The 24,679-nt window shown below is 38.7% G+C and overlaps 1 protein-coding gene across 4 annotated transcripts in view; it reads left to right on the top strand.

Annotated features, from left to right (window-relative positions):
* Yes1 (YES proto-oncogene 1, Src family tyrosine kinase) overlaps positions 1–24,679 on the top strand; it is a 68,825-nt gene that overhangs the window by 25,194 nt on the left and 18,952 nt on the right. For 3 of the 4 annotated variants that reach the window (XM_052750083.1, XM_052750085.1, XM_052750086.1), the window contains exons 2-10: positions 7,035–7,307; positions 11,361–11,460; positions 14,662–14,760; positions 16,043–16,146; positions 16,244–16,393; positions 18,331–18,486; positions 18,690–18,869; positions 22,454–22,530; positions 24,235–24,388. In XM_052750083.1, the coding sequence (XP_052606043.1) occupies positions 7,035–7,307; positions 11,361–11,460; positions 14,662–14,760; positions 16,043–16,146; positions 16,244–16,393; positions 18,331–18,486; positions 18,690–18,869; positions 22,454–22,530; positions 24,235–24,388 (1,293 nt within the window). Of the gene's footprint in view, positions 1–7,034; positions 7,308–11,360; positions 11,461–14,661; positions 14,761–16,042; positions 16,147–16,243; positions 16,394–18,330; positions 18,487–18,689; positions 18,874–22,453; positions 22,531–24,234; positions 24,389–24,679 lie in introns of all 4 variants that reach the window. The other variant, XM_052750084.1, reaches the window with a different exon arrangement.

The following is a 24,679-nucleotide window of genomic DNA, read 5'->3' as shown; positions in this document are numbered from 1 at the left end:
CTAGGGAAGGGGCGTCATAAGTGGATCCCCATCAATGCTGGAATTTGCCTCTCTGGATCTTGTGCAGGCAGCTACAGCTGCTATAGTTCAGGTTATCAATGACCCAGTCATATCCAGAAAACTCTACTTCACAGTAGCCCTTTCCAGCCTCTGACTTAGTCTTTCCCCTCTTTCTGATATTCCCTGAACCCTGCAGGGAAGGGATGATACGAGGATACTAGATACCATACTTGGGACTAAACACTCCATGGCCATTCATTCTCTGCACTTTAACTAGTTGTGAGGCTCTATATTAACTGTTGTCTACTGCAGTAAAACAAACAAAACAAAACAAAAACCTCTCTAACGAGGCAAATTAAATAGTGGTAAGATTGTCTGGTAGTAGCTCAGGTCTCCACCACTAAACTAGAACTCAGTGATTAACTTGTTGTTCTAATGGTTTTTAATAGTTTTGTAGTAAATGTATTTAACATCAACTCATCCAGATGCATTTTGTATTATTGGCTTCCTTTTGATATCAGTAGGTGTCAATTGTAAAGCTTTCTAAATAGAGTGAAATGGTAGCTATATTGATGTTTAGATCTGTCCATATACATAAATATGTATCATGGCTTTTTGAGAAAGAGAAAGAAAGAAAGAAAGAAAGAAAGAAAGAAAGAGAAAAAGGAAAGAAAGAGAGAAAGAAAGAAAGAAAGAAAGAAAGAAAGAAAGAAAGAAAGAAAGAAGTGTTATATATGTAAAGCAACTGGAATTCACATGACTGTGTGAGGGCTTATAGTAAAACAGATTATATAGAAAATAGATAAATACCTTCATAGAGCAAAGGAGTCTTTAATTTCATCTCATATGACCAAATAGTTCCATTCCTACCTGTTGCTGAGGCTGGGGAGAAAAAAAAAATAACCCAAAGATTTGCTGGAATATTTATAGCCCAAAACTGGAATAAATAACTCATTTAACAAGCAAATATCAATACAAATTAATGAGTTAATTATAACATTGTGGAGCTATCTCAGATACACAGTATTTGATTTTTAAAAGATACGAAAGACTGCTTTTGTGATTCCCTCTATGTGAAACCCTAGAAAAGATGAATCTTTAATTAGAAGCAACTGATTAGTGGTACCTAGGGCTATGGTTGGAAATTGTCTGAGGTAGGGATGATAAAACCATTGTATGTTGTGATTATAGTGTTGGTTGTGAAATTTTACACATTTGCCAAAACACAATTGAACCTCTCATACAAATGGGTGCATTTGAATGTATGTAAATTATACCTCCATTAATGGGGGGGGGCATTTTATGTAAAAACTGTGATAGTATCTGAGAGGAAGGATTTCCATAATTTTCATTCTTAAGTAAGTTACTACTCTACATACTCCCTTCTTTACACCTCTTCCTTCCCTCAGCATTCAGGGCTTCACTTACACGCTCTTGTGTTCTATGATATTTTGTACCTCTCTCCCTTCTATCACTTTTCAGATTTCACAGTATTATGCTTCTTACACTTTGTATGGGGCCTTTTTTAAAAAGAGAGGCCATCTCCTCTTGTGGTCTAATAATTTATGTTAACATATACCTCTTAAGTTAGTAGTATGGAACTCAAAGCAATCAAAGCATAAAAAAAATCTGGTCTTTTGAAAATCTGCGTTTATTGTGTATATATTCATGTGAACCATGAATGATACATAATACACATGTAAAGATCAGAGGACAACTTTCAAGAGTCTGTTCTTTAAAAGGAACAAAAAGAGAAAAAGTCAGATATTTGACTGAAAAGATGGCTCAGTGGTTAAGAGCACTGGCTGCTCTTCCAGAGGTCCTGGGTTTGATTCCCACACCTATATGGAAACTCACAATGCCTATAACTCCAGTTCCAGGTGTCTGTGGACACCAGGCACACACATGGTGCACAGGCATACATGCAGACAAAACACCCTTATACATGAAATTAGCAATTTAAAAATTTTTCTTTTTAATTGCAAAATGCCTCCTGCCTTGTTGAGGCAATGTCTGTCTTGTTTTTCCTGTGCTGAGTATTCCATGGCAGCGGGCCCACAAGTTTTCAGTTTATTTTTCTGTCTTTGCCTCCCATTTTACAGTAGGAGTGCTGGGATTACAGATGTATACCACGACATCCGGCTGGTGAGTTCCTGGATTGGAAGGAAGTCTGTTCATCAGATTTGGGACAGGGATTTTCTGTGTAATAGCCCTGGCTGGCCCGGAACTCACTTTGTAGACCACACTGGCCTTGGACTCAGATCCACCAACCTCTGCCTCCCTGAGTGCTGGGATTAAAGGTGTTCGCCACCATGCCCATTTTGAGTGGCAAGTTCGTTTGCCCACTAAACCAGTGGTTTTCAACCTTCTTTTTTTTTTTTTGGTTTTTCGAGACAGGGTTTCTCTGTGTAGCTTTGCGCCTGTCCTGGAACTCACTTGGTAGCCCAGGCTGGCCTCGAACTCACAGAGATCCGCCTGGCTCTGCCTCCCGAGTGCTGGGATTAAAGGCGTGTGCCACCACCGCCCGGCGGTTTTCAACCTTCTTAGTGATGCCATCCTTTAATATAGTTCCTCATGTTGTGGTGACCCCAACCATAAAATTATTTTCATTTCTACTTTATAACGGTAATTTTGCTACTGTCATGAATCGTAATGTAAATATTTTTGGAGATTGGAGTTACCAAAGTGGCTGATACCCACAGGTTGAGAACCATTGCATTAAACCATCTCACCACCAAACCCCCACTCCCCACCCCCTAGTCATCACCAAATGTCTTTTAACTCTTGTTTTTGTTATGAATTATGCACGGGAACCCCAAGGGTATCCCACATGTGCAGGGAAACATGCTAGCATGCTGGGCAGATGCAGCAGCAGGCTGGCCGGTGACCCATGCCATGTAGGCATGGCAGTGGAACAACGGGTGGACATTTACAACCCAGACACTGCATTTGCATGGAAATGGTTTGTTATAATAGAAAGAGAAAGAAAAGATAGGAACGAGGCAGTAAAGAGAGAGAAAGTGTTGTTCGTATCTTAGATGGTCTTTTAATAAGCCAGAGCCAGATATCAGGGTGAAAGCCGAAAGATGAGAGAAGCAGAGCAGCCAGACACTAGTTTTTACCTCTATGAAATCCTCAGCCTAAAGAGAAAGTTCCTGTTTCTTCACACCTTATATACACTTCCCTGCCCTGCCATATTACTTCCTGGGATTTAAGGCGTGTGTGCTTCCCAAGCAAAGGCATGAGATCTCAAGTGCTGGGATTAAAGGTGTGTGCCTCCGCTGGCTGGCCTCTGTCTAACCTAGTGGCTGGCTCTGCCCTCTGATCGTCAGGCAAGTTTATTAGGGTACACAATATGTCACCACAAGAAAGAGGGGGGGAGAGAGAGAGGGGAGGGGAGGGAGAGAGAAAAAAATTGAGGGGTGTACACCTTATGGGAGTGGAGAGAAAGAGAGAGAGGAAGGCGAGGGGTTTTTCCTTTACATCAGGATACAGGGCAGCCCCAAGTGGAGGGAATTTCAAGGGGTGGGTCAGCATATTAACATTCCTCTGTTTTGATTATTATAAAAAGAGATGAATGGAAGCAAGTGGGAGAACAAGGGCGCTGAGTTCCCGAGACTGCTTCAAGCTGACAAAGGGTGAAGTGGGGAGGGAAGAGAATGGCAGAAGATCTAAGGAGTGTTCCTTGAGAGGGCTGAGGAGGCAGCAGCGGTGTTCCAGGAGCTTGGGGGGAAATGGCACACCAGATCAGGAGTATAGAAGCCATGGCATCTGCTGTTTACCTGGAGGTCAGGCAGGAACAATGAATCTGTGAATATGCTCGAAAAATAGGTGGGGGTCAGAAATGAACTATGGAGATAGTTAGTTTTCATTAGACCAGATTTCTTGATGCAGTTAGCACAACTTTTCCCAGGAGCCTGTAGGTACCTGTAAGACAGCTGAAATGGATTTACATCATGGCAAAAGGAATAACAATCCATTTAAGAACTCTTTGTAGTCAATGTTCTATTAGTTTATCAAAGCTGCATTTATCAGTATTAAAACTTTGTACCTCTGGAATTATATCTGAAACCAGTCTACTCTGTACCATGAAGTCTGTGAATAAGGCATACCTGTCTGTATTTGGAAGGCATATATATATAAAATCTTGGGATTGGGGCTGTTAAACTGATAACCTAGTCATCAAACATCATCAGATCTGAGAAGGATAAATTTAAGGAGAAGTGAGACAGCTTTCCAGTTACCTAGGCAGCAGTCCTAAGTCTCTTTGTGGTCATTGGGGGGATAGAAGCCCCAAAGGCAGCACTTGTTCAGCTGATAGGCACCAGAAGATCTGACAGATTTTTTTCTGTGGATTAGAAATTTGGGGAGACTGACCCACCTTGATTTTGCGGTATGAGGCAGTTGGTCCTCCATTGTGCCTCTTATTCACAGTCTGGACAGGATCTCAGCTTTTCGCTGCATGGCCAGCCTTGCCATAAGCTTCTGGTGGAAGTTCTTCTGCGGCCATCCATCTTCTTGGAGATGATACAGGATGCTGCCAGGAGCTGACATGTCTCTTTATCATAAAAAGACTTTTATATTAAATGCCACATTCTCAGATCTCTACATGTGTTTGAGGACTGGGGGAACAAAATCTGTTAGATGTATTTATAACTTTGAGAGCATATATATGACTTAAATCTGAATATACAGGTTTCCCAGTTACAGCTTAATGAAGTTAGCGAGGACAGGGGGGTTGATCTTTAGTACTGCCAGATTAGCAGAGACTGGAGGAGCATGGGCCAGTGGACAAGGAGGGAGCTGGGATGGGGTAGGCACAGTTTTCCACAATGAGGTATAAGGCCCAGCAGACTGACCTCCAACATCTCAGAGGGTCAATGAGGGCCAACGATAATGGCGCAAGATAGCCAATGCACCATCATAACAAAGGCTATGGGCTGTAGAATTGAGTGGGCACAGGCCATCTCCATATACCATCACATAGGGGCGGGGGTTGAAAGACACGTGGTACCAGCAAGTGAAACAAGACAAATCCTCATTTGTGGGAAAATGGCCAGAAGGGAAGGGAGGAATCTTACTGATCCAGTAGGGTGAAGCGTCCCCATCAGTGCTCCAGCCAAAAAAGTGGTGGGTGGTACAGGATCCCAGAGCTTGTCAGACTGCTCGTGGGCAAGAGAAGGAAGTGGGATTGCCCGGCGACGTTGGGCGCCAGTGTTATGAATTATGCATGGGGACCCCGAGGGTATCCTGTGTGTGCAGAGAAACATGCTGGCATGCTGGGCAGATGCAGCGGTGGGCTGGTGGGCAATCCACGCCATGTGGGCATGGTGGCAGGGCAGCGGGTGGGTGGACATTCAAAACCCAGACACTGCATCCACGCCGAAATGGTTTATTATAATAGAGAGATGAAGAGAAGATAGGAAAGAGGGAGATAAAAGAGAGGAGAGAGGAGGTTCGAGGGGTACCCACCTCGTGGGAGTGGAGAGAGAGAGAGAGAGAGAGAGAGAGAGAGAGAGAGAGCGCGAGCACGAGCAGAAGACAGAGAGGAAGGGGGAGGGGTTTTTCCTTTACATCAGGATGGGGGGGAGATTTTAAGGGGCGGGTCAGAATATTAGCAGTTTACACCTGACAGTTACTTTAAAATAAAGCATACCTTACATTTTTAACATTTGAAATGAGATGGACAGCAGTAGTGGCTTCTATGTGTCAGTGTCATGTGCTGATGGAACTGGACTGACAGTGGTATTGTGATATTGAAAAGGATAAGTAGGTTGACAAAGGAGGGGAAAAAAAGAGGTATATAAAAAGTAAAATAATCAGGATTCAGATGATTGATTTGACTAAGGAAGAGGGAACATGAAGGAAAATTATTTATATTCACTATAAGGACCAAGAACATATTAAGAGGAAATGGGAGAAGACGTCAGGAATCCTAATAGAAGACTTCATCGGTGAGCAGAAGAAAGTGTGGCTCTTCAAGGGATAGGGTGTGTGTAACGAGTCTTGTTGGACTTTCTTTGTACCACCGGCCCCCAAATAATGACAAGGAGACTTATTATTTTTATGAAAACTTGGCCATAGTTTAGGCTTGTCTCACTAGCTCTTATAACTTAAATTAACCCATTTCTATTAATCTGGGTTCTGCTACGTGTCTCTTAGCCTCTCCTCCATTCTGTACATTCAACTCCTTGTGTGCCAAGATTCAGCCCCTGAGTTCCTCTCTCTGCCAGAAAGTCCTGCCTAACCTCTCCTGCCTAGCTATTGGCTGTTCAGTTTTGTATTAAACCAATCACAGTGACACATCTTCACACAGTGTACAAATATCCCACAACAGATGTAGACTTAGAGGAGTGTCTTAGGAGGTAATCAACCACCTAGCTAAAGTCATACTGCATAAAAGTAGGAAATAATTAAGGAAACTGCCAGAGGAAATGGGTGGTCAGTAATTGCAGTAACCTTTTATGAACGGATAGAACATTTCACCATTAGTCTACCAGCAGATTTAAAATAGTGTTTTCTTTCATATTTTCAACTGATATGACTGCCATTCTTTCAGACTTTAATTTAGTTACTAACAGTTCCGTAATACTTAGACTTTGTATTTAGATAATTTTATAAATTTGTTATACTAATATATTTATGCAGTTTAATGTATTTTGTGGGTATTAATAATTTTTGGATAAAATTCAGCCTTAAGTATTGAGTTAGACTTTTCCAAAGTGATAATGAAAAAAGGTAACTTAAAATTTGTGTTGACTGGGAAGTTGAACACATGTTCTTGTTAATTGCTCTTTCATATGTTTGCTTGTTGGTTTGTTTTGCTTTGTTTTTCCAGGCAGCGTTTCTTTGTGTAGCCCTGGCTGTCCTGGAACTAGCTCTGTAGACCAGGCTGTCCTCAAACAGAGTTCCGCCTGCCTCTGCCTCCGCGGAGTGCTAGGATTAAAGTCAGCAACTGCCCTACTCAATTGTATCTTTTTGAAGTTCTCTGTATGTTAACTAATTCTCAAATACTTGCCTTATTGCCTCTGCAGATTTGATAATGGGCTGCATTAAAAGTAAAGAAAACAAAAGTCCAGCCATTAAATATACACCGGAAAACACTCCAGAGCCTGTAAGCACAAGTGCCAATCATTATGGAACAGAACACACCACAGTTGCCCCGACCTCTTCCACAAAGGGAGCACCGGTCAATTTTAACAGTCTTTCCATGACACCATTTGGAGGGTCCTCTGGGGTGACTCCTTTTGGAGGCACGTCTTCCTCGTTCTCAGTGGTGCCAAGTTCATATCCTACAGGTTTAACAGGTGAGATTTCAATGGATAGTTATAGAAGATATAACCTTGGGCTTTACATAGGTCTGGCCACTGCTAGGGAAACTTGCTTTTTAGCAAATTTCCCAAAAAATTGTGTGAGCAAATAAAGTCTGTAACAAAAGGCAGTCTGACTCTGTAGCCGCACCACCCTCAAATTTTCAGGTGTTTTTTTTTTGGTGGAGCTGGGGATCAAAAGCAAGGCCTCCAGCATAACATGCTAGGCAAGCATGGAGCTGTACCTCCAGCCCTGAAGTCTTAATATATATATAATAGGGTTCTGGGAAATTTGATGAGAACTGACGGTGACTATTTACTGAATTATACCATAAATTGTTTCATTAACTCATTATCTAAGTAATTATTGAGCATCTACTATGTGGCAGACACTGAGAATATGGAAATTTAAAAACGTTCTTCTTTCTGTACCCCAGCAATTTGCTAGCTCTTTAGGACTGTAAAATGCTGTATTGTTTATTTAATAAATGTTAATATACGTTAGTTTATTAACACAGCACACTGTTTTCTATCAGATACTGAGTTTATTGTATTTATTTATTTTGTGTGTGCACTCTTGCATGCCCCATAGTGTACATGTGGAAGTCAGAGGACAATTTGCAGGAGTCAGTGCATTTTCTCCTTCCACCATGTTGGTTCTGGGGATTGAACTGAGGTCATCAATGTTGGCAGCAAACACCTTTATTAGCTAAGCCATCTCACTGGCCCGGGTGCTGATTTTCAAAAGGAAACTCCTGAAGCTTAGAGTTCAGATGGTTTTCCTCCAGAGTCACAGTTGATAAGCAACAGATTTAGTACCCTAGTCCAGAACTCCATTTATTACATTGTCATTTCCTTTCAGAAGATGGCAAGAAGTGATAGTTGACAATCTTGCCATGGAATCAGGTAGTCCTAAAAGTGTCGATTTTAAGAAGAAAGAAAATAAACTCATTTGCTCAACGTCCCACATTAGGATGCTTTTCTCTTAAAATAACAAAGCACAGCTGGCTTAGAAAAGAGTGATCTCCAGGGTTCCCTGATGTGAGGGTTCCATGATGTCAGCAAGGCATGGTGTTAATTTTATCTCTCTCCTCTAATCTTTGGAGTGCCCACCTTAGCTTTGGGTGAAAACAGGTACCAAGGACAAATGGAATGGCTCCTGACCTTATTAATAATCAATGGGGGCAAAAAGAGGAAGTCCCTTCCACAATCATGGACTGTATGTACATTTGTCTTCCTCAGTCTGCTCACTTCTGGACCAGTAGAAGTAGCCAAAGGACTTTAATACACTAGATCTTTTAGATAGCATTTGGAGAGTGGTAGACATCACAGTTGATCACAATTCTGATCTCAGTCAACAAGTGACCATGGTGCTATTTCTGATAGTTAACACAAGCCTTGAAATTACTTGGGAAAGGTAGTAATTAAAAATGGCTAGAGTAAATAAATGTTGATACAAAAAGACATTTCTTTAGTTACTTAAAGCAATTTTTTAAAATACTGTATTTTTATTCGTTGTGAATTTCATGCATGCATACAACGTATTTTGATCCTTTTCACTTTCCACAATCCTGCCCCTAACTCTTCCCAGATCCACCTCCAATACTTAAAGCTATTTACTTATTTGAAATATTCCATTCATGGGTGTTCATTTAGTAGCTAAAAAATGGGGTGGGGGGACCAGAATGTCTTGTACAAGACATAGAGAGGTGAGCAACATAAATGAAGTTTCTGAACCTGGTGAGATTTATATTGTAATGTTTGAATAATAATTAGTGAATAAACAGCTAAACAGTGATCATTAGTATTTAAGTATTGTGCAGGCAAAAACAAGATGATTGGTGAAGGACCCACTTGAACTGATACTTAATTGATAGATATGACCTATGAGAAAGAAGGAGCAAAATAACAAGATTAGCAAACACAAAGTTCAAAAAGTATAAATGTACTTGGAACTTTTGAAGACCAGTTAACACAAATGGAAGAATTGTACAAGGCTAGACAGTTGGACAGGACACTGTGATTACTTAGGGCCATAGACTATATAGAAGGGGTTGTTTGAGTGTTACTCAAAGCTAGAAAGAAGCTTTGAGATTTAAGGAAAGGATTTTGCTTGTTGGGTTTCTTCTTTAAAAATACTCTAGGGACTGTAGAGATGGCTCGGCAGTTTAGAGCACTGGATGCTCTTCCAGAGGACCCAAGTTTGGTTCCAAGCATCCATATCAGGCAGCTCAAAACTACCTGTAACTCCAGCTCAACACCCTCAGGCCTCCTCAGGCACCTGTACATATATGGCTTACACTCATATACACATACACTTAAATAAAAATAAATCTTGAAAAGTAATTAAAACTCACTCTAGTAGCTGTGTGAAGAATGGATGATAGTGAAGCAGAGTAGAAGCAGGTTAGGAAGGTAGTTTCTGATGCCAGCATTCCTAGTGAGAGGTGGCCAGAGTAGAAGTGGGAAGTAGGTAAACCATCTATTTTAGAGCTAGAACTAACAGTCCCGACTCCATCGTACTCCCCTTTCCTCAGAGAAAAATGACTTGGGCAAATACAAATTAAAGGAGAAAAATCAAGAGCTTCATTTGTTTATTATAAATTTTGAATCCTTACTAGATGTTGAAGTAGAGATGTCAAATAAGCAAATTGATTGATGACTAAAGCTTAGAGGAGAAACCAGCTGAGTGAGCTGATGCTATGTATGAATGTGTTCTTATACCTTTGCTTTTCTCCTACTTTGTATTTATATGTAGTAAGTTTTATTTTCCATGTCATTTCCATGCATTTTCCATGCCACAGTATTTGTATTTATCACTCATTTGTAGTTACACTACCTGCTTTTTCCCTCTCTCATTTAAAAAAAATACTGATGGATGTAAACTAATAATGAATGCAGCAAATCAATTGAACTATACAAGATAGAGTTTATACATAATTGAGTTAAGACTATATTGGTCAGCTAGATGTAGTGACACACATCTTTAATTCCAGCACTCAGGAGGCAGAGGCAGGCAGATCTCTATGAGTTGGATGCCAGCCTGGTCCACAGAGTGAGTCTTGTCTCAAAAAGAATATGTTCGTCAGAGGTCAGGTCTAAAAGTATAGCTCAGGGCTGATCTTGCATGTAGGAGGCTAAGGATTTGATCCTCTCACACCCTTTTCAGAAAAAAGTTGGTAAAAAGATATAAATTTTCAGTAGGAATAAGTTCAAGGATTTCATTGTACAACCTTGTGACTGCTTAGTAACAACAAATTGTATTGAAAATCAGTAAAAGTAGGTTTTAAGTTTCTTGCCTAAAAAAGATGAATAAATAATATAACCTGATTTAACCATTCCATAATTTATTCATGTTTCAAAACATTTTATTATACTTGATAAATATATATATCTTTAAAAAGTGATATAATTCATTTTTAAAACTATAATACCTACTATAAGTATTCTAAACACTGCAATGTCATTTTTATTGTATATATGCTCTGTTCTGATTGCACATACTAGATTAGATATTAAATATGTTTATCTTTTAACTATATTCACACATTGCTAGATCTGACTTTTTTAATTTATAGTATATAATTCATATTAACCATGCCCTTAACTTTTAAGACAAATATGACATTTTCATTTGTAAGTATAAAGTGAACCTTAAGAAAACCTTAATGATTGCTGTTAATGCTTGTAGATGGAAATGTCTTCATGTTTGCGGTCAGGAATTGAAGGCAGGTACCAGTAGTCTGTGTGCTTTTCCCTCCCAAAGAATTGATCTGCAATGTGGCTGCTTTTTCAAGCTACACATACTGTTTCAGAAGTGAAATTATAGTTATTTCAGAATTTATAGAATTTTAGAATTTATACGGTACAGTATGTGGTTTTACAGGAAGCCTTTGGAGAACATTTTATCAAAACCCAGCTTCTAAAAAAATAAATACTAAATACTAGAGCAAGGAGGAAACTGAGCCTAAGCTTTTACTAGCAGTAATTGTTTATTTCTTTCATGCATTCAGGTTTATTATTTACCTTGGTCTTTTTTTCCTGTGCCAGGTGGTGTCACTATATTTGTGGCCTTATATGATTATGAAGCTAGAACTACAGAAGACCTTTCCTTTAAGAAGGGTGAAAGATTTCAAATAATTAACAATACGTAAGTTTTGTATGTTTTTTGTAAGAGGGAACCTGGTCTCTGCATTGGACCACTGATGGAGTTGATGATGTGGAGATGAGAGTGGTGGGGTACGGGTCTTTGTCTTTGGGTTAGACGATGATGCGTTTGGCTTCTTGAGACACATTGGATAATGTATTGCTACAAGCAGAAGTTACTACTTTTGCGAATTGTGCTTATGGAGTTAGTCTGTAAAGAGATTTTAGAAGAAAGGGTTCTTTCTAGGTGTGGTGGCACTCACCTGTAATCACAGCACTGGAGAGGCTAAGACAAACAGGTCTTGAGTTTGCGGCCAGCCTAGGCTGCATAGTGAGTTCCAAATCAACATGGGCTGCATACTTACCAAGTTCCTGTCTCCAAAATGATGCCCCTTATAAAAAGATCTTTAGGAAGTAAAATCTATATTCATATAAATACCAGATGACTTTAAAACCTTGTTTGTTGGGGGAGTGGCTAGGATATGGAAACCTTGTACTCTGAAACTTACCAAATTGTGTTTTTCTTATGTTTACTCTTAGACTTTGTCATTTAGCGGTCTGCCATAGAAAATTTGATGCTTGTTATGCAGCAGATTTCATAATTTCATTAACAAGCATAACAAATACTTTGTAACTTCTCAAAGCACATACTTATGGTCTTCTTTGCTTCTAGTCATGTTTCCCTCTATCGTTTTGCCATCTGTTACCACTTACTGTTCCAGAACATGAACTGTGATTGTGTGTCTCTGCCTTAAGATCCTTCAGTAGCTGATGATGCTATGAAGACTTAAAGCTACCCAAAGTACTTGCAGTATTTTGAGTACAATAGTTTCTCACCCTCTTCATGCCTTTACACATACTATTTCTTTTTCTAGAATGACTTTTGGTCTCTTTCTTTCTTTTTTTGTGGAGTGGAAGGGTTGCTCATTTGAGATGGGGATAGAATCCTGAGCCTCAAGCATGCGAGCCTATGCTCTGTCACTAAGCTATGCTTGATCCCTTGTTTCTTTCCTCTTTCGAGTTCGCCTTCCTCATCCTTTAAAAGATATTTCCTATGTCCTTTTCAGTGGTTCCTCTCCTTGCCTTCTTCTTCTCATGCCTGGCTCAGTTCCCACACCCTACTCTATGAAGTGTTTCTCGTAGGTATTTGCATGGTGCTCTACAAACCTCAGTCATGGCTGTCATCACATTGTAAATTACAGTTTTTAATTTTAATGTCTAGAGATATTTTTGGTTGTCACAGTCAGGATGAGAGTGTGGCTGTTGTCACCTGCATAACAAACCACAGATATTGGTAAAGTCCTGCTATGTACATGACAAAGATTCATCAACTCCAAAGTGTCAGAGTGTTAGTACCATTAAAGTTGTCAACCCTGCTCCAGAGTCAGTTCCCAGCTTAAGGACTGCTGTTTGCCTTACACTTAGTAACACTCAGTGAATGACTCAGTTAATGCAAAGTTTTAGTCTAAGAAAGGATTACCACAGATTCTAGGCCAGCCAGGGCTACATAGTAAGACTTTATAATGAATATGAGAAAAGATTTAATATATTCTAGGACACCACTAATCAATGTATCTATTTTCAAATAGTTAAATTATCAAAAACTTTCTTAATTCTTTTTTTTAGAGAATAAATTCACTTTAAACATGTATAAAATTTTCAGTTTGTACAATAACATGTAATCTTTAGTAGTGAATCACATATATAACTTCTTTTTAGAGATACTTTCATAGGAATTTTGGAAAAGCCAAGGTTAATATATTCTAAACAATATACAGTTCTCATGTTTTGAATTATAGTATTAGTCTTGCTGATATTTGGATATCAGTTTTTGAATAACATGCTTGTTTTATTTAAATCAGGGTCTTGCTATATGGCCCAGTCTGACTTTGAACTCACTGTTCTGCCCCTCATCTCCTGGGTGCTAGATCATAGGCTTTTGCCACCACCACTAGAAATTCAACTTTTAAAGGAATAGTTTTGTGAGAGAAACACACACACACACACACACACACACACACACACACACACACACACACACACACACACACTGTGGGCATGTACGAGTACCATGGTACACGTGTGGAGGTCAGAGGACAACTTTTGGAAATAGATTCTCTGTCTCCCTACCCCCACCCAGGACTGGGGATCACTCAGGTTGTTAGACTTGGAAGCAAGTGCCTTTACCCAGTAAACCATTTCACCAGCTCTAGAAAATCAACTTTGGATTGTTATTATTCATTGTTAAGTTTTTGGCTATAAGCATACTAAGGCCATTTATTTTATTCCTTAGGTGACTTTTTAAAATTTACAATTTTATATGCTATTAAGAAGGAAGCATTTGGTAACAACAACAAAAAAATTAACCGACATAGGCTAAAATATGGGTGAACGTTAATAATATTATTCTAAGAAGGCTGTCACAAAAGACTTCATAATGGTCCCATCTCGCACAAAAAGCATGTCCATAGAGATTAGTTAGAGAGAATGTGAGGGGATGGGAGTGACGGATGAGTAGGCGTGGGCTTTCGATCTTTCTACCTTTATTTTCTTTCTTTGTCAGTATGTGTCTGATGTGTGTGGGGGTGCACACATGGAACCCAGAGGACAGCTTGGTGTAGTTGGTTCTCACCTTCCTCCTTTCCACTGGCTCTGGGGACTGAACTTAGGTCAATAGCTTGTGTGGCAAGTGCCTTCACCCACTGAGCTATCTTACCAGTCCAGGGTTTTTATGGTGCGAAATGTTCTAAAATGTATTATTTTGATGACTGTACAACTCTGAATATATTAAAACCCTTAAATGTTGTCCCTTAAATGTGAGATGTGTATGGCATACAAATAAAATCTCAAACTTCTAAAATTCTATTTAAAATTAGTAAATTTCTTTATTCAGCATAGTTCATCAGGTTTAGTTGAAAGAATTAACATGAAAAAGGTAAGTAGAATTCAAGTGTGCAGTATTTAGGGGTTTTCTGTTATTCCTGTTGGTTTAGAACAGATAGGTGCAGTTGTGCTTTTATGTGGTCTTAATTCATTTAACCAGCTTTTAAAAATACCCTTCTTTGAATTCAGCTCTTTGTTTGATTAATCCATAAAAAATTGAGATTAAAAATGAAAGTGGTTCCTGTTCTTTGCTTGAGATAAGAATTACACCTGGGGTAAGCGTCTGCATTATAGTGATTGTTGGTTTTTTTTTGTGTTGCAGGGAAGGAGACTGGTGGGAAGCAAGATCAATTGCTACCGGAAAGAATGGTTATATCCCTAGCAATTATGTAGCACCTGCAGATTCCATTCAGGCAGAAGAGTATGGTGCTACTTCATATTTTATTAATTTGACTTTTAAAATGTTTTGATGCACATTCTACTTAACCACAACTTTACACACAGTTATATACCAGTCCTAATACAGCTAATGTATCATATTAATAAATGCTGTTTGAGAATTAATAATTAATGTGTCTGTTCAGAGACACACAGTAAGTAAATCTGCATTAGTCATTGTACATTGTATTTAGTCTCTTTCCTTTATTCTTCTGTTTATTTTTAAAACTCCTTTTTTACACACTCTGTAGACTATCTCTTCATCTCCTTGCACAGTGTATACATTTGTGATACTTGTTTGTTTTTGCTGATACAAATTGTCACCGCAGTGCTCTTTTTCTGCTATGACTTTTGTTTGGTTCTTTGTCTCTAGTACTCTGTGAGCCTTCCCACAGCAGTGACTGTCATTTTTGTCACAAAGCTTTATTAAATCAAACCCACACGAGTTTGGAGTCCCCTATAGTTTGGGTATGATCTCCTTGCATCTTACTGAATACAAGTGATCATACTTGTTTCCAAAGAATTCATTACCCCTCACTGACAGATTTTCTGTCTTTCCTTCTCTATTTGCTGGTTTACTGGCTGGTAAGGGGAATTTAAGAGACATACTGAATAGATAGTACATGGAAAAACTGTTAGAGCGTATTTCCACAGTTCTGTTTTTTGTTTTGTTTTAGTTTGGTTTTTTTTGAGACAAGGTTTCTCTATTTAACCCTGGCTGACCTGGAACTTGCTCTGTGGACCAGGCTGGCCTCGAACTCACAGAAATCTGCCTGCCTCTGCCTCCTGACTGCTGAGATTAAAGGCATGCGCCACCACTGCCCAGCTCATAGTTAATATTTTTATACTTGATCTAACATTAATACTTTTTGGTTTTTCGAGACAGGGTTTCTCTGTGTAGCTTTGTGCCTTTCCTGGATCTCGCTCCGTAGACCAGGCTGGCCTCGAACTCACAAAGATCTGCCTGCCTCTGCCTCCCGAGTGCTGGAATTAAAGGTGTGCATTGTTTTTTTGTTGTTGTTTGTTTTTGTTTTGTTTTGTTTTTCAGAACAGGTTTCTCTGTGTAGCTCTGGCTGTCCTGGAACTTGCTCTGTAAACCAGGCTGGCCTTGACCTCACAGAGATCCTCCTGCCTCTGCCTCTGCCTGGGATTAAAGGAGTGTGCCACCACTACCAGGCTGTCACACTCCATTTTTATTGATACATGTATGTAATTTTTCTGATCCTCATACCTTTTTAACCCAAAACATCATTATTTTTTTTTAGATGGTATTTTGGCAAAATGGGGAGAAAAGATGCCGAAAGATTACTTCTAAATCCTGGGAATCAGCGAGGTATATTCTTAGTAAGAGAAAGTGAAACCACTAAAGGTATGATTATTATATTAATATGTGCATAATGTGCTTTAGGCATTGTTTGAGGAAGCTGGAGTGAACGTGTTCATCTCCCCCTCCCTCTCCACCCCAGGTGCTTATTCCCTCTCGATTCGTGATTGGGATGAGGTAAGGGGTGACAATGTGAAGCATTATAAAATTAGGAAACTTGACAATGGTGGATATTACATCACGACCAGAGCTCAGTTTGATACTCTGCAGAAACTGGTGAAGCACTACACAGGTAGGTGAGCACTTCAGAGGTAGGAATTAATCTCTGATGTTCTATTTTGTGAGGACAACTCTTTATCTCTCTTAAGCTTTAATATGCTCATTTATATTTACACACAGTAAATCTCTAATAGATGTTGGTGTTCTGGGTTGGATTTTTTTTTAATTATTTATTTAGTGTTTGTGCATGTGATCGTGTGTATGCACAACCATGCTGTGGTACATGTGTGAAGGTCAGGGAGCGACTTAGGGACTCAGTCCTCTTTTCATAACTTGTGGGTCCTGGGGATGAAACTTAAATTACCAGGCTTGGCCACAAGTACCAGCTGAGCCATCTTACTGGTGCTGTGCTCTGGTTTCAAAATGAGGAACAAGAGTCACATATGGCCTAGGCAACATAGCAGAACCATAAATTGGGCGATTGGATATCATGCTCAAATCAGACTGTAATTGGAATCATTATGCCTTACTGGCATAGCTTTTGCTTTGGAGTTCTAGATCATAATGTATAAATGCTAAGATAGATTGTGACAGTAAATTACAAAACATGACAGCAAATATTTATGTATATTAAGTAGCTAAAGTTAAGTTTGTAATATAAAAAAGTTATCTCAGAGCTAGGATTGTAGCTCACTGGTAAAGTGCTTACTTACATATGCTAAGGTTTCCTCCCCAACACTGCAAAAAAGAAAAAGGAGTAGAGTCAAAAGTTCTCAGATGTCTTCTTTGATTTCCTTCTGTAGAAGCTGAATCTTTTAAGACTTTCTAAAATATAAACCCTACAAAATCCAATTTGAAGATGCTATTTCTTATCCAAGAAAATGGACCTATAGCAGCTATAGGCATTCTGGTCTTTCATGGACCTTTGAAAAGTATTCTGATTTGCAGTCTTGGGTCTTAAATTTTTCATTGCCGATTGGATATGTAAATGCATCTGAAAGTCTTTAAATAATTAGTACTACAAGGGGGAAGTTTCCATGGCAATTCTTCTTCTATGACAGCTAGCAGCAAACTGAAATTATCAAGTCAATCAGCAAGCTTGAAATTAATGGAACATGTTTCCAAGCTGGCGTTAACTTGTAATTGCCATTGTTAGAATGTGAATTTGAGTGGTTGCTTGGTAAGAATGGGAGGAAATGTGTCTCACTTACAATGAGAAGTTTTATATAAGCAGGGTACACAAACCAAGCCATTATGAATCTGGACTGGCTGCCTTTAGGTCTCCTTTATTTAAAATTCAATCACTTACATCAACTTCTTCCTTGATTTTCAGAGTCTTACAAATTAGTGGTTATTAGAAATAACAACTAATGATCATCCCCCTGGGGAAATACATGAATCCTAGTGGTCTAAGCAGAGCTTTAAGCTGTGATGCAGGCCTTTAATCCCAGCATTTAAGAGACTAAGGCAGGAAGAACCTGAATTCAAGTCCAGCCTAGAATATATAGCAAGACCTTGTCTCAGACACCCTATCTACCTGCTGAAAAGCATAGTGGAATTTTGGAGGCAGACAGATAGATCTGTGTTTGAATCCTCTCGTTTACTAGCTGGGACATTGGGACAGTTCTCTAGGTTTTCCAAGCTCAATTTATATGAAAGATTTACATAGTACTGATGGACACAATAACATAAGCATATGTAGTCAACAAATATTAGCATAAATGTATTTCTAAAATGTTTCACTTGTATATACTTCATATCTTTCTATGGAAACCTTCCTATTATACATGTAGTTTTAGAGGAAAGTTGATAGCTTATAGGAGATTATGACTTTAATTCAATGACTTAAGCTTTTTTGAAAAACCAAATAATAAGCCAGGTATGGTGGCATACCCCTTTAATCCTAAAAGCAGGTAAATCACTGAGTTCATATATGTATGTATATATACACACTAATTGTCTTAACTTTGAAAGTAATTCATTTACAGTGTGCCCTGTTCATTTATCTAGAACATGCTGATGGTTTATGCCACAAGTTAACAACTGTGTGTCCAACTGTGAAACCCCAGACTCAAGGTCTAGCAAAAGATGCTTGGGAAATCCCTCGAGAATCGTTGCGACTAGAGGTTAAACTAGGTCAAGGATGCTTTGGTGAAGTGTGGATGGGTAAGAAGCCTGAGCTTTGTTGTTACTTCATTTTGTTATTGTGGAACCATAAATTAAAATAGCAAAATATGATAAAATATGTACAATATGTCCTTAATTATGTAGGATAACTTTTATTGTTGGTTGAATTTTGGTCTAAAATCCCTTCAAATACAGATTCAGATACAGAAATATTGAAAGAGTTAAATAAATTGTTTTCCTAGGAACATGGAATGGAACCACAAAAGTAGCAATCAAAACACTAAAGCCAGGTACAATGATGCCAGAATCTTTCCTTCAAGAAGCTCAGATAATGAAGAAATTAAGACATGATAAACTTGTTCCGCTGTATGCAGTTGTTTCTGAAGAGCCAATTTATATTGTCACTGAGTTTATGTCAAAAGGTAAGTGCATATGAATTGTCTTTTACATGGTTCTGTTGCAATTAAACAACTTCATTTCTGTTCTTTTTTAGATTAAAAAAAATCATACAATATATTTTGATCATAATTCTTTCCCAGATACTCAACCCACTCACCCAACCAATTTTATATTCTTTCTCTTAAAAAGACAAAATAATTGAGAAAAACCCAAAACGAAATTAAAAAACAAAAACATGGAGTCCATTTTGTGTTGGCCACTATTCCTGAGCATTCAGCCTTCCCTGAGGTGTGGTTGATATACCCATTTTCTCTCCACTGGGAAAAAGAAAGAAAAAAAAAAAAAAGGTTTTTCCCTTTCCCAGCAGTTGTCAATTGCAAATAGGTTCTTGGGTAGGAGTTGGACTATTTGCCCACTTACCCTTCTCTTTGTTGAGATTTTGTCTGGTTTAAACTTGTGCATACTGTCACAGTCTTTGTGAGTTCATATGTGCATCAGACCTGCTGTGTCTGAAAAATACTGTTATTGTAGAGTAATCCACCACCTCTGGCTCTTGCATGGATCCCTGAGCCTTGAGGGAAGGGGTGTGATTCCATCTAGATCTCAGTGTTTCAAAGTCTCTCACTCTCTGCACGTTGTCCAGTTGTGAGTCTGTGTTAATTGCCTCCTGCTGTAAGAAGTCATCTCTCTAATGAGGCTCAGTGATACACTTTTCTATGGGTATAGCAGTATGTTGTTAGGAATCCTTTTATTGCTTTGTTCATTTAACAGAATAATTGTAGATTTTCTCTGGGGTCCGTGATCTAGCTCTCAGAGGTTCTTGGTCTCATTAAGTGTCAGGTATGGGTTCCATCTTATGAAGTGAGCCTTTTAAGTCCAGCCAGAAGATGGATGGTTACTCTCATAACATTCATGCCCCTATTACACCAGTGAGTATACCTGGCAAGCAGATTGCTAATGTAGCTCACAGAATTCACTTTTCTCCCTTAAAATTACATTGATTTATATATTTTGGATGCATACCTGTATGGGTGCCATGACACATATGTGGAGGTCAAGGGACAGCTTGAAGGAGTTGGCTTTTTCCTTCTACCATTTAGGTCTTGGGGATTAAACTCAGGTGTTACTGGTCTTGGCAGCAGGCACCCTTACCCACTGAGCCCTCTTGCAGGCCCTCTATTTTTATACATACAGATTTTTGTCATATAGTACTTTCTAACTTAAGACTTTTCTGTAGACTTTTGAAAAGAGGAAATGTAATTTTTTTTTAATGGAATAGTGGTTATTCCCAGTTATTCCACAGGATCTTATGAGACTTTAAAGGAAAATTAGACAGACTGAGTCTTTTCATAGTTGATTTAACTAAAGGAAATGGAATTGCTAGAGCAATAAAAAAAGTAGACTAATTAAACCAAGAGGTATAATTTTTATCTCATTTTATATAAACATAGTTCTTACATACTAGACTTCCAGAAACTGTTCTCCCCTGCTGTCAATTGAAATTTTTCATCCTCGCCAGTCCAGGCACAGGTGGGCTCTTATGTAAGGCTAGTTAGAGCCAGGGGCAAAGCCAGACAAGGTTGATGCTCTTCCCTGTTTATTTCTAGGACATTGATGCTTTTGAAGAGGATCTAGTAAATGATGCTGATTAGCCTGAATCTACCCCTTTTTAATTGGATCTATTTTAAAATTTTTATTTATTTTTTATTTATTCATTTATTTTGGTTTTTCAAGACAGGGTTCTCTGTGTAGCCCTGACTGACCTTGAACTCAGAGATCCATTTGCCTCTGCCTCTCAAGTGCTGGGATTAAAGGCGTGTGCCACCACTGCCTGGGTTATTTTTATTTATTTTTTTGAATCAGACTACTTAAGTAACTCTTATGTCACCTTCTCTAGTAGTCCCCCTTGGCTGGTGATACAGTTCCTGCTAGTGGTGATGGAGGCATCTACACATTCAAATTTGCAACAGGAGGGAAAAAATTCTTTTAAAAGGACTAAAGCCAAAAGCCTTTAATCCCAGCACTCTGGCATTTGAATGAGTGCATTAGATGAACTAGAAGAGAAAGTGAGAAAAGAACAAGAAAGAAACGTAAGTCAAGATATTGGCAGCATAAAAAATCAAATGGAGAAGACTAGTGGACCATCCACAATTGGGAGAAAATGCTAGAATTCTGTGTTGTTACATAATTAGGTTAAGATTATTTCCAGGTGAGAGATTTAGAATATAAAATAGTAAAAGTTGTTTCTGGTTTTAAAATGCAGTAATTCCTCACTCATTAATATTCAGTAGACCCCTGTAATCCATTAAAGCTTATTGCCTCATGTGCTTTATCATAAATCTATTGTTGCAGACAGATTTTCTTGTTGTCCTTGATTTCCATGTTGTGTTTTTTCCTACTGTTGTGGTGACAATCAAACCCAGGGTCTTGTATATTCTAAGAACACACTGTACCACTGAGCCATGTTGGCCCCAGCTTTGCCCTGAGTCTGTTCATATTATTCTCGATCCTTAGAATTTGTTTCTCTCTCTTTGCCAGTTCTACCAATTATACTTTCCTGATCTAGTGTGGAATCCATGGTCAAGCCCAATATTTAATTGCTATCTCTCTTTTTTTGGTCCCCCCCCCCCCCCCCAGCCCCCAGACAGGGTTTCTCTGTGCAACAGCCCTGGCTGTCCTGGAACTCACTTTGTAAACCAGTCTGGCCTCGAACTCACTGAGATCTGCCTGCCTCTACCTCCCAAGTGCTGGGATTAAAGGCATGTGCCACCATGGCCCAGCTCTTTATATGCCTTTTAATCTGAAATTCTCAGCCTTTCTTATGAAAATGAGTATTTTTGTTGTTTTGTTTTACTTCTATAAAAATGTGTCTTTATTTGGTTTTATCTGATGTTGTATGCTTTTTCACTCATAGTAGAGGGAACAACCAGACCTCCCTTCCTAACCTTTCACTTTGCTGAGTTCATCAGACTTGGCTATCCCCATGGTGCCATCTCCTGACACCAAGGAGCTATCCTTCAAGCCAGCATGAGTTGCTTGTATATAATTGTAACAATTCCATGATAGTCCCAGTTGGCTGAATACTAGTTTCAAACTGACTTTTAAGATACGTAGTTCTAACACCTTTTTCATCACAGAATCTTGATCAAAGTGTATGGTGGGGGAGTAACTAATCTGGTGATATTTTCTCCTAAGATAGGGAAGTGGTAGTTTTTTTTCCTTTAAAATCTGTTATTAAGAGAATTTTTAAAATTTTAGTTTGGTACTCCTCTGGAATCCTTAATAGCTCCAAAAGTGCCCAAAATATATATATATATATAAAAAAAAAGCCAGGCAGTTGTAGCGCACGCCTTTAATCCCAGCACTCAGGAGGCAGAGGCAGGCGGATCTCTGTGAGTTCGAGGCCAGCCTGGTCTCCAAAGTGAGTTCCAGAAAAGGCGCAAAGCTACACAGAGAAACCCTGTCTCGAAAAACAAAACAAAACAAAACAAAACAAAACCTTGAAAAGTTTTCTGGTTTAATGATTTGTTTAAAGAATTGAAGAATATTCATTTCCATTTTAATGTAATGTTTGAATTTTTCTGGAATATCTTTCTGTTTCTTACAGGGAGCTTGTTAGATTTCCTTAAAGAAGGAGATGGAAAATATTTGAAGCTTCCACAGCTGGTTGATATGGCTGCTCAGGTAGTTGCATATATATGTATCAATTTGAAACAAAAGCATATGCTTAAAATGTAGAAAAATCTTAGTATAATATTAAAATTGGTGCAATGAAATACTAGAATTTTAGAAGAGGAAGGAACATTGGAGATGGTTCAGTGTAAGCCCCTTAGTAGCTGAGCTAGTATTAGAATATTAGAGCTCTTCCTGTCAGGTGCTGCCTTGTATCATATGGCCTTTGACACAATGCTTCCACAAATACAATTTATGTATTTACATTTCAGCAAATAAGTTTAAGAAAATTAAGATGGGCTGAGAGGTGGTGGTACACATTTTTAATCCTAGCACTCAGGAGGTAGAGGCAGGCATTTGAGGCCAACCTGTTCTACAGAGTGAGTTCCAGGATAGCCAGGACTACAGAGAGAAACCCTGTCTCAAAAAAAAAAAAGAAGAAGAAGAAGAAACAAAACGATAATTAAGATGGATGAGAATTATTCCAAATATTAAACCTGAAAGTATATGCTGAAGTTCTTTTGTTTATTATACTCTAAGACAAGAATTCAGATAATATACAAGTAAGAATTAGTCTTGTGTACTTCTGAATTTTTGTTGCAAAGTTTCTATTAAGATAGAGGATAAGTATTAAAGGCACCATTTATTGCCTTCAGTTTATGAGCTTGCTTCTGCAGTGTAGGCAGAAGTTTCTGTCCCTTCAGAAACTCACAAATACATGGCAGCTGCTTCCCAAATTACCACACAGAGGCTTATGTTAATTTTAAATGCTTGGCTGATAGCTCAAGCTTGTTACTAGCTAACTCTTATACTTAAATTAACCTATATTTCTGTTTATGCTTTGCCATGTGACTCAATGGCTTGTTACCTCATTTTTTTGAATGTCCTGCTTGTTTGGTGGCTGGCTGGCATCTCTCCTGACTTCACCCTTTTTCCCATCATTCCCAGTTTGGCTTTCCTGCTTAACTTCCTTCTCAGGTACTGGCCTGTCAGCTTTTTATTAACCAATGAGAGTAATACATATTCATAGTGTAGAAAAGGATTGTTCCACAGCACTGTGGCTCTTACCTGTCAGTGAAAGTCCACATGTCCATAACATCTGATAATGTAGACAAACTTCAGAGGAGACAGGCATATGCCAGACCCTGCATTCAATCAAGGCTCTTAGTCACTTTCTCTTAGAAAAATGGCAGACCTTTTAGGCTTTGCAAGGCACATACAAACTCTGTTGGGCCTCATTAGTTTTCACAGCCCTTTAAAAAAATGTAAAAGCCATTTTTTTTTTAAACTTCTCAAGGCATGTGGGAATAGGCTGTGGCCACATCTGACTTACAAGCTATAGTTTGTTGGTGCTTCAGTGCCTTAGACTGTCTGGTATCGACCGTATGAGTTTCTCTACAGAGACTGCAGACGCCATCCTCTTGTGACCATTGACAAGACAGTAGGACATTGTGCTGGTCATGGTCACTGGATATACTCTGGGCATAAAATATTGGTCTTCAAAATATATGTTGATTGGTTTTTCCTTGCAGTGTTAGGGATATAAAGATTAATTTAGCCTTTTTTTAATTGTAGTTTTTTTTCTGTTGTCTTATGGACTGTGTCTGTTACTATAATTTTTTTTAACTACCTAATTTTTCAACAGTCCCTTTAATTTAAACAAAATTTTTCCCTTTTATCATATATTTTGCCTCTCATTTTGTTTCCTCTCTTAAGATTGCTGATGGTATGGCGTATATTGAAAGAATGAACTACATTCACCGAGATCTCCGAGCTGCTAATATTCTTGTAGGAGAAAATCTTGTATGCAAAATAGCAGATTTTGGCTTAGCAAGATTAATTGAAGACAATGAATACACAGCAAGACAAGGTAAAATAACATACATAGATGCTTATAATCTAGTGCCCTATACTTGTCTTCTTAACACTGTTTTGAACACCCAGGACTTTATGCAGTACACTAATAGTTATCCAGGTTCTTGCCTAGCTGGGCTGTCACCAAGGTAGGATGTGGATGCAAGAGCTTTTTGTTGTGGGAAACAGGGCACGACTAGGTAGAGAGACTACCTTTTTGCTTAGCATGTAACATGCATGTTTATGTGGGCCTGGCAAGAAACTATCTGTAGACTATGTGCTTTTGTGTGAGTGTTTTCCATGTAGC

The sequence above is a fragment of the Peromyscus californicus genome, unplaced genomic scaffold (assembly GCF_007827085.1).
Source record: "Peromyscus californicus insignis strain IS unplaced genomic scaffold, ASM782708v3 Scaffold_21__1_contigs__length_65335640, whole genome shotgun sequence".
Classification (NCBI taxonomy): domain Eukaryota; kingdom Metazoa; phylum Chordata; class Mammalia; order Rodentia; family Cricetidae; genus Peromyscus; species Peromyscus californicus.
The sequence above is the reverse complement of the archived record's forward strand: the minus strand, read 5'-3'. Positions and strand labels throughout refer to the sequence as shown.